Source organism: Ascidia mentula, chromosome 2 (genome assembly GCF_947561715.1).
Source record: "Ascidia mentula chromosome 2, kaAscMent1.1, whole genome shotgun sequence".
Lineage (NCBI taxonomy): Eukaryota > Metazoa > Chordata > Ascidiacea > Phlebobranchia > Ascidiidae > Ascidia > Ascidia mentula.
In genome coordinates this window covers 13,183,191-13,193,390 of record NC_138567.1, presented here as the reverse complement: position 1 = coordinate 13,193,390, position 10,200 = coordinate 13,183,191, and the positions used below count along the sequence as shown (strand labels likewise).

At 38.0% G+C, this 10,200-nt stretch overlaps 2 protein-coding genes across 2 annotated transcripts in view; both read right to left on the bottom strand.

Moving 5' to 3' along the window:
- Window positions 1-5,016, bottom strand: part of LOC145890176 (uncharacterized) — a 7,824-nt gene extending 2,808 nt beyond the window's left edge. Inside the window, exons 1-12 of the mRNA XM_082981207.1 lie at window positions 4,800-5,016; window positions 4,291-4,486; window positions 3,870-4,066; window positions 3,511-3,674; window positions 3,307-3,446; window positions 2,941-3,168; window positions 2,636-2,777; window positions 2,171-2,417; window positions 1,823-1,972; window positions 1,549-1,570; window positions 334-497; window positions 1-138 (exon numbers count right to left, since the gene is read on the bottom strand). The exon at window positions 1-138 is cut by the window's left edge and continues 58 nt beyond it. Coding sequence (XP_082837333.1) covers window positions 1-138; window positions 334-497; window positions 1,549-1,570; window positions 1,823-1,972; window positions 2,171-2,417; window positions 2,636-2,777; window positions 2,941-3,168; window positions 3,307-3,446; window positions 3,511-3,674; window positions 3,870-4,066; window positions 4,291-4,486; window positions 4,800-4,954 — 1,943 coding nt within the window. The 5' untranslated portion in view covers window positions 4,955-5,016. The remainder of the gene's footprint in view (window positions 139-333; window positions 498-1,548; window positions 1,571-1,822; window positions 1,973-2,170; window positions 2,418-2,635; window positions 2,778-2,940; window positions 3,169-3,306; window positions 3,447-3,510; window positions 3,675-3,869; window positions 4,067-4,290; window positions 4,487-4,799) is intronic.
- An 816-nt stretch (window positions 5,017-5,832) lies between these two features.
- LOC145890586 (pyrethroid hydrolase Ces2e-like) lies at window positions 5,833-9,862 on the bottom strand. Its single transcript, XM_082981700.1, has 9 exons — window positions 9,569-9,862; window positions 8,376-8,571; window positions 8,004-8,200; window positions 7,556-7,719; window positions 7,359-7,498; window positions 6,996-7,223; window positions 6,653-6,794; window positions 6,224-6,470; window positions 5,833-6,039 (listed from the first exon to the last, which is right to left on the bottom strand). The coding sequence occupies exons 1-9, from the start codon at window positions 9,721-9,723 to the stop codon at window positions 5,886-5,888; spliced, it is 1,623 nt and encodes a 540-aa protein (XP_082837826.1). The 5' UTR covers window positions 9,724-9,862; the 3' UTR covers window positions 5,833-5,885.
- Window positions 9,863-10,200: the final 338 nt, after the last annotated feature.

Genomic DNA, 10,200 nt, shown 5'->3' with positions numbered 1-10,200 from the left:
TCGCTCATATCATCAAAACTTTCGTTGTAAATCATAGGCAAGGCTACTAACGGCAACAATCTTTCCAGAAAGGAATTACTTTGCAGGGGAAGGGGTGGGGGCTTGGATGCGTCTAGTACTCCCTTCCATGGGTCTGGTCTGTAAAAAGAAAGATTGCTGGAAGAAACGAAAAACATGAGGCACAGTATACCAAGTGTAAAAAATTTTTGAACACTAATCTGGACGTAAACAAAACTAACAAAATTATCACGTATTGATAAAATCAGATCAAAGTTTTCTTGTGGAAATCTTTAAACAACTAAATTGAAAACTTTGTCAATTTGGTTTACTTACTTTTGTGGAGGTTCGAAACGCAACGACCCAACCGGTGGTTTCGCGAAAGGCAAACCCAAGAAAGCAAACACTTGCTTCGCTTCGTCGCATTTCGCTTTGTCGAGAGCGAATCCTTTAGCTTGGCCCAACGGCGTGCTTACAATGGGACAACTCATGTTGTAATACTATAACGTGCACAAAAGATTCCCTTTAAAGTTATTAGTAGATATCTAAACTTAAATCAGCATTATTCAGTCCGATGCCATTTCAATCTTAATCACTCAAATATATGCCATATTTTGGGATTTTGTTATTACAACACATTATCACTCTCTGGCTGTTCTCTCTCTCTCTCTGGTAGGTCGCTGTACGGTTTGTGCTTATCCATTAGCTGTGCGTACAGCGCATGACTAGCTATATTGACGGAATAATCCGAGGTCAATCACTGAAATCAACAGCTGACTTCGCTTTCGTGGCCGTAGGCAAACAGAGTGGTAAGAATTTGTTCAAATTCCAGTTATGACAAATACTATCCTCGTCGCAGATTCGGCCCCAGCGTTTTTTTTTATTCAGTGAACAGCAACATGTCTCACTAATCAGGAGATCACAGCCGAATGGACTTCGTAACCAAACAGACACGCTACGTTTGTAAAAAAGGGACGTTGTTGACTTAAACGTGTGGTGAACTGTTGAAGCGTACAACGCTTTATTAAAGTATATGTTTACCGCTATAACAAAATACAAAGAGTTGAATTCTCATTTCCATCAAACTGAAGGTCCGGTTGCACCGCAGAATATACTCCTTGTTTGTTTAATTGTAAGCTTGTTTCTTCTACAGTAGCAAAATGTTTAGCACTTACTGCTATGGCAGGCTTGAAGGGTATTGGTATGTGTGTCGCAATTGCAAATGACGTGTAACCAATATAAAAAGTTGGTGCTCGACCAAGCTTGTGTTTTAATAGAGAATTACTTCGTTGTAAAGCTATGGATATTTGTTTTCATCTGCGGATAATTGGTTTTCGTACAGTTGGGACAAAAAAATTATTTTCTGTTGCTATCAATGTAGCGTAAGCATAGAGTACATCTTATTGTGCTCGTATGTTGGTCCACACTCTGCTAAATCGTCGACTTACTTGAAGTAAATATTTGTTTCATCTTTTACACTGTAATGATACTTGAGTTAAAAAATTTTGATTCAGACACAGATTCATGTTCTCGCCAAAGATTACCTCCAACCTTAACCATGAAAGCCACTCCGCTAAGAAAACGGAAACCAACAGACAATTATTATCATTACTGCATGTATATACTGATCGAAAGATTGTCAAATAAACAATTAAATTAGCATTAAAATCACAAAGACAAACGTAGGAAAAATAAAGTGTAGTCTATTGTATATAAATTGAAATGCAAATATATTGCGATGATAAAATTGGTTCTACATTTGCAATGGTTAGGTAGCTACATGTAATTAGATAGTTAGTTGGTTGTGTGAAAATGCGAAGGTCACTTCAACAAAGATGGAAAAGTTTCCGACCAAAACTTGACTCTACTTTCTAGAAGATTCGATCCAATTTCGACCGGACATTTTAACATCAGATGCTGTTTAGTTTTCGAGTTGTACTTCGGCCATTCACACTCTCCATCACAGCTCGGGTTTCTTGCCAAAGTAAACATGTTAAAACTCGTTTTTAACAACTAAAACTCCAACCGTAGTCACCAATTACGTTTTTTACGAACTTTACACCTATGGGAAATCAATGAAAACTTTTAAACCTGCTAAAGCAGTGGAGCTGCGAAATCGTAAACATAAAAACATACGATATTTTTCACAAAAATATATATATATAAAACACACCCTGTTTTGGCGAACTGACAAATTCTTTCCATCCACTTTTTACTCATTTCTTTCTCTTCTTCACTCCATTTTGCATCATGCGTAAACTTACCATTGATAAAAGGAAAACCAAAGGTGTAAAAAATGTCATCACCGTGGTCGGCTTCACAGAACTCTGGCTTGTGTTTCACTTCACCAGAATAAGCGTCGTCATGATGCATGCGGGATTGTTGGGTCATAAGGTAAAAGTAAGTGTCGTGACCAGCACCTGGAATAATGATAACAACAATTCTTTTCAGTACTACTTTGACCATCTTAGGTAACTTGACCGGAAAAATCTTTGCGGAAAATGCAACAAGTACAGGATTTGTTCTTTTGTTTTCAAAGCCATAGTTTATGCATTTATTTATTTCGGCTGATAAAACAATCGTACCAAAAAGTTTTAAAATGGTCCTTTCTTATCTGAATTTTACATAGTTTTTATACCTGAATGGGCCAATGCTTGTTGCACTGAAGACGCCACAAACGCTGAGTCCTCTAGCACACTTGATACAACCTTACTCCATTTGTATCTGTCTTCCGCTATCTCCTTACTGTAGAAATCAAACACTACCTCGGCTTTATCGGCCTAAAGGTAAAAAAATTATAGGTTAGTTTCACCGATTTAATTCAAAAAGATTTACAAAGTGTTCTTGAAAAAATAACTTTACGGCCTTGATCGATTTAAAAAAAATGTAGCTCATAGAAAGTTTAAATAACAACCGTCTGATTCGATTTATTGGCATATTTACCGGCAAAACTTGAGCAAACATTCCATTTACGATTTGTTGGGCGGTTTCCTTCGCCAAGCCGGATTTAAAAGTTTCAGGTTGAGAAAGGGTAAGAATACCCGCACCTTCAGTATTGTTTACTCCCACTATATATTGCACTGGATTGAAATTTCCCTCTTGAAGGAGCTGTGCAGTGTGTTTGGGAATGAATTTGCCATCGATAGTGGGTAGCATCATTCTCTTTTCAACCTTGTAAATAATACGAATATTGAGAAAGAAAGGATTTCCTGCAACCAACAGAAATCACATTCCGTAGTGGGGCGAACAAATAATTTTTATCTATAACTTTTGGAATAATGAAAGCAAAATAATCGGTTTAAAATTTACGTTTTTTTCCAAGCACTCCAGTATTTTCTTTCCATCAATTGCTTTAAGTTGATTCATAATTTTTTCTGGCTCCTGGGAGTCAATTCCCAAGTCGCCAAGAATTATGGATCTAACGTCCGACTGATCTGGTCTCATCATAGCTAGCACAAATAACATTTACTGCAGAAAATATTTCAATAAGTTTAATCAATGATTTATTCTTACGTGCCATTGTCCCCACTCCGCTGTGACTTATTGCGTGGTGAAACAAACCACGTGACATGGGTGAGGTCACGTGCATGCTCACCGAAATTGAACCGGCACTTTGGCCAAATATGGTAACGTTGTTCGGGTCGCCGCCGAATGAAGCGATATTTTTACGGGTCCATCTACAGAAAATGAATCTTAAATTAGGACCGACATGAGTCTTTTTCCAACACGATCCACAAAAATATTTGTTTTGTTTGGTGGATCATCAAGACCACTTTTAAAAACCAATGCCGAAAAAAATTCAACAGCAAATGTTTTCAATCATGTTTATGAACGTACAGACTTGTGACTGCAATTCTCACTATTCTACGTACTCCAGTGCCATGACTTGGTCGAGCAATCCCATGTTTCCCGGCCATTTCGTGTCTTTCCCAGTTGTAAAAAATCCAAACACATTGACACGATATTGTGGTACCACCAATACCACGTCGTGTAGACCACAGAGTACTTGTCCGTTATAACTTGCAGGGCCGCCAATAGTAAAACCTCCCCCATAAATCCAGAAAAGGACCTATAAAATACACAAAGACCTATAAAATACACAAAGACCTATAAAATACACAAAGACGTATAAAATACACAAAGACCTATAACATACACAAGAAGTCAAATTTGTGTCGTTTTGGGGTAATTTTTTTCATTGTTCTTACATTTCAGTCAAATTCAAACATTTAATATAATTTTTTTTAATAATCGCGGTGCCAAATATATTATGGTAAGACCACGTTTGTTAACCGGCATTTTTGCTTCCTTGTTGGGGTTACTGGTGTAGACGTTGAGGTACAAACAATCCTCGCTCATATCGTCCATATTTTCGTTGTACAATAAAGGTAAGGGAACAAATGGCAATAATCTTTCCATAAAAGAAGTATTTTGCATTGGTATTGGTGGAGGTTTGGTTGCGTCTAACACTCCCTTCCATGGGTCTGGTCTGTAAACAGATATAGTGTCTGAGTAAAACGTTTAGGGCGCCATGGGAGATTTAATTTAAACCATACCCTGTAGAGACGTATTATATTTTAAGTATATACCGTCGAGGGTTGTTTTAGTTTCAGCGCGTGCTTCCTTTATCTTGCGACTTTCTCACGTGTGATGGGTCACGCCATGTTCGCATCATTCGATTTACCACGAATAAAGACCAAGCACGCCACAACCCGTTTGCAAATATTCGCAAAAAATCAGATATCATTTAAAGAAAATACTTTTTGCTGTATTGACTGCTTTTGGCAGGTTAGTTCACTTACTTCTGTGGAGGTTCGAAGCGCAACGATCCGACCGGTGGTTTAGCGAAGGGCAAACCCAAGAAAGCAAACACTTGCTTCGCTTCGTCGCATTTCGCTTTGTCAAGAGCGAATCCTTTTGCTTGGCCCAACTGCGTACTTACAATGGGACAACTCATATCGTAATACAGTTTTCAACTGCACAAAACTATTTTTACAATTGCAACGTTTCTGACATATATTTAAACCTGCATAATTGTAAATTATAAATCAAATTCACCCAGCGTTTTTAAAAGACAGTTTTTTAAATCATCACACAACTGTCTTTCCGATATCTTCTGATCCGCTAAGGCAACAAACATTCTTTTTCTGTTTGTTTCTTATCCCCAAACATACAGCTTTGCTAGCTCTACAATGATTGTGCTGTGCTTTGGTTCACCTACTCAGAACAATGGCGGAACAAACGAAGCTCGATCATTGACGTTATGAATCGCTGACTTGGCGTCTGTGGTAGTAAAGGTAAACAGGGTGCCAAGGAGTGGCGTTAGCTGACGTTAGGGCACACCCGTCCGTGTGACCTTCACGTTCCTGTTACAAAGTAACATTTTTTGACGAATTGTGCTATCCTGATGTTACATATTTTCAGAAATTTATTTGCCGATGGAATGTTTGAAATCTTTGATCATTTGTGTCATTGTTTAAAGCATGAACGCTTGTCTGACAATGGCTGAGACACATTACAACATAGCATAACCATTGCATTTATATTTTAAACCAGAAGGCAAGTGGTCACAATAACAATGCTGGGCATCGTTTCTTGTGTAAAAATATCGTTGCACATACACAGGTGTTTCGTGCATTTGTGCTTATAACTCAACATAATTGCGCCTATAATAATAATGTTACGTAATGTCTATCAGTTATAATTTCTGGGATTTTCTGGGAAAAACTGTCAGCTTAGTTTAATGACTGTAGTGAGAATACAAAAACACGACGATAAGTCTGGTTATCTACATTATATTTTTCTGTTCTTTACAGCTTAGAGCAAAAAACAGTCCAAGTAAATATTTTGCATGGAAGTAAATAGGAAGTGGTGTGAAAAGATAAAGGTTACATTAACAAAGATGGAAAAGTTTCCGACCAAAACTTGACTTTGCTATCTAGGAGGTTTGATCCAACTTCGTACGGCCATTTCAAAATAAGGTGTTGTTTATTGTTTGCGTCGTACTTCGGCCATTTAATTTCTCCGTCACAGTTTGGGTTCCTAAAATAAACGGCTCTCAGCATTTGTTTGAAATAACAGCGTTGTACCTTATATCATCGACGATTTTCTACCAAAACGTGCCTTTAGTCACGTAGGCAAATAATAGAAAATTTTTAAACAAAAGCTAAAGAAACCAATAATAGATAGTGTTTGTATTTTTAATTTTTATTTGTTTAACACTTACCCAGTTTTTGCAAACTGACAGATGGTGTTCATCCACTTTTTGCTCATTTCCTTCTCTTCTTCACTCCATTTTGTATCAAGCGTAAATTTTCCGTTGATAAAAGGGAAACCAAAGGTATAGAAAACATCATCACAATGGTCGGCTTCACAAAACTCTGGCTTGTGTTTCACTTCACCAGAATAAGCGTCATCATGATGCATGCGAGTTTGTTGGGTCATGTAGTAAAAGTAGGTGTCGTGACCAGAACCTGAAATAGAAAAATCAGCTATTGTTTGTATTTTGTCGGCTAAACACCAGGAGCCAAACAAATTTTGGAAAAACATTCCATGTATTTTTAAATTCACCATTATGGCTTTGGATGTTCTTTAAATCTGGAGAAGGTATTAACCAAAATAATATAACTAGGTAACTTCCGACACAGTTCCATACCAGAATGTGCCAATGCATGTTGTACTGAAGGGTTCACGAACAATGAGTCCCCTAACACACAAGATACCAACTTGCTCCACTTGTATTTGTCTTCGGAAATCCCCTTGCAATAGAAATCAAACACCACATCTGCTTTTTCTGGCTTTAAATACAAAAAATGCTGTACGTTTTCTAGTTGAAACTTATTTAGATAGGTTATTTTTAATTTTGTATCAGGATTTTGAAAATCATTACATTCTTCTTTTTCTTTAGATCAAACTTTCCCGACGTAAGTTTATCTGTGAGTCGTGTCACAAAAAATAATTCCATGAACAAATATAGTCAAAAAGTGAGTTTGTAATACCGGCAACATTTGCGAAAACATTCCGTGCACGATGTTTCTGGCGGTTTCTTTGTCCAAGCCGGTATTAAAGTTTGCAGGTTGAGAATAGCTGAGTATACCCGCTAATTCACTGCTGCAAACTCCTATGATGTATTGAACTGGATTGAAGTTTCCCTCTTGCAGAAGTTGTGCTGTGTGTTTGGGAACGAACTTTCCGTCTATGGTGGCCACCATCATTCGGTTTATGTTCTGCGAAATGTCCGAAATAATGATAAGCAGATGTGTTTTCGATATTAGTAAAGGAAACTACATTCACCAATAAGATATCTAAATAAATTTTTAGCAATAGTTTTTGCCAAACACTTTCAGTTCGGGAATATTTACATCTTTTTCTAAACACTCTAGTATTTTTTTTGCATCAAGAGCTTTGAGTTCGTCCATAATTTTCTCGGGGTCCATGGAGTGGATTCCTAAATCCTTGAGGATCACGGATCTCAAATTTGATTGGTCTGGTATCATCATAGCTAAAAATAGCGCACATAGATATTAAAAGTTCTACTGTTATTGTTTTTATATCTTACTTGCCACTGTTCCTGCACCACTGTGACTAATTGCACGTTGAAAGAGACCACGTGACATGGGTGAAGTCACGTGCATGCTCACTGAAATGGAACCGGAACTTTGACCAAATATGGTAACGTTCTTTGGGTCACCGCCAAAAGAAGCAATGTTGTCACGTGTCCACCTTTGGAAAAACTTAAGTGAGTTTTAAGTGATATGAGATTTCTCTCAACCAAAAATGCCTCACTTTCACACAAAATATTACTTTTTTCTCAGGTCGGATAAATTAGGTCATACTGCATAATACTGTGTTGCTACAGGCTTATTGTACTTACATACGATAAACCATCAGGCGCAAAATATAACCATCAAGCATATAAATATACAATACAATACAACCATCAGGCACACATAAAGCAAAAACATCGTTTAATTTTGACTGATGTTGCCGACACCATTCATATTTACTCCAGTGCCATGACTTGGTCGAGCAATCCCATGTTTCCGGGCCATTTTGTGTCTTTCCCGGTTGTAAAGAATCCGAACACATTGACACGATATTGTGGTACGACCAATACCACGTCGTGTAGACCACAAAGTGCTTGTCCATTATAAACTCCAGCGCCACCCACAGTAAAGCCTCCTCCATAAATCCAGAACAAAACCTTAACATATATAATCAAAATGAGAATAAAGGCCCAGTCTAATTTGTTGTGAATTTCACTTTTTAGAGTTTAGCTTAAACCATTATGTTAATGAAATAGAAAGATTGTGCATAAACAACACGCAGGTCTTGAATGATGGTCTTCTTTAAACTAAAAACAAATTTTTCACGTGTACCGGCATTTTTGCTTCCTTGTTGGGGTTACTGGTGTAGACGTTTAGGTACAAACAGTCCTCACTCATATTATCGGGATTTTCGTCAAAGATCATAGGAAATGGCACGTATGGCAGCAATTGTTCCATTAGGTAACTGTTTTGCATGGGTATGGGTGGAGGTTTGGTGGCATCTAATGTACCTTTCCATGGATCTGGCCTACGAACAAAAATATTCTGATTACAAATATACTCAAACATCTAAAATCGTGTTTTTTTGGTTCGTTTCTTGGAAAGGAATATTGATAGCTTATCTAAGTGGTAAACACCTAAACCACCCCACGGACGGTCGATGGGGATTTCCCCGGTTCATGCTCGGCATGATTAAACTAGCGTTTTGGATATGTTTGTTGAAAATACCTTTCTTTCCGAACTAAAATAGTTAGCAAGGCATTAAACAGTGGTATTTAATAAAAGCAAAACCTACGAACGAAAGGTTTGTTTCCTTCACCAGGTAATTCGACAAAAGTCGAAATTCATGGTCTTTAAACAAATTCCCAACACAACATGCTCTTAGTACATAACAACGTTTTTGCTAAAATAAACTCAATATTAGAGTTATATTACTTAGACGTCGTAAAAACGCACGTTCAAGGAGCCACGTATGGACCGGGGGAATTCCCTATCGACCTTCTGTGAGGTAGTTAAGAGTATCTATCTACATAAGTTACACGACTGTAGTCGGTTGAAACGACAGCTCTCGATGAAAGGAAGTTGCAGTCTGCTGTGCACATTGTTTTGACTTGTGCAGCTCACCAACTAGACACGGACTATTCCACTTAAAGTTGACTTCGACGTCGGTCCGTTTAGTACCAAACTGCGAACTACCGGAAACGAACCGCAGTAGATCATCATGGCCACCATCGCTGTCAAGTCACCAGCTGCACTGATGAGAACTGATATGTCAAAGCAACGTGCAAGTGTCTGCAGCTCGTTGATCATTATTGCCTCATTGCTTGTACATACTCTTCTGGGAGCTTGTTGCTCTCATTGTACATAAAAGTCGTCGTTTTGTTCATATAGTGTTTCTCAGCCGTATTATCAGTGATTGCTAATGACAAACCGTTCAAATATCGTAGAGTTTGCGACAATTGCTTTGTAGATAAAATCTTTTTTTTTACCTTAAATTTTTAAAGCATTAGGAAGATTAGACTTACTTCTGTGGAGGTTCGAAGCGCAACGATCCGACAGGTGGTTTAGCGAAGGGCAAACCCAGGAAAGCGAACACTTGCTTCGCTTCGTCGCATTTCGCTTTGTCGAGTGCGAATCCTTTGGCTTGGCCCAACGCCGTGCTTATAATAGGGCAAGCCATGATGTCATGCAGTCTTGAAAACAAACAGCAAACACGTTCTCTGCAGAGAGTGAAAATCCGCCACCGAGATTTCACAATTTATTTCACACGCTATGAGTAATTATTGCAGAAAAATATTCCTTGGGTCTTGGGTTTCAGCGCTTCTAAAACATTACAGATTTTTAGTACCGTACAACATCCCTAACTTCCCTTAAAACCGTATGTTGCTGCCGGTGGTCACACAACACGATGCTGCAACTATATATGGAAGGTCGATCATTTAGATGATGAATAGCTCGAGGTGGTGTATAACCAAAATAAAGGGAAGTCGCTTCAAGTCACGTCTTAACTAAATCACGCTTTGTTCATGTCGGAGTTAACGCCAATTCGCGTCAAGCGAATATGACGAGTTTTTTGTCACGTTTATGTGAGTTTACTTTTAGGGATTGACAAACAAATAAGTTAACTTCCTTTCACAGAACTTTTCTAAACCTTTTC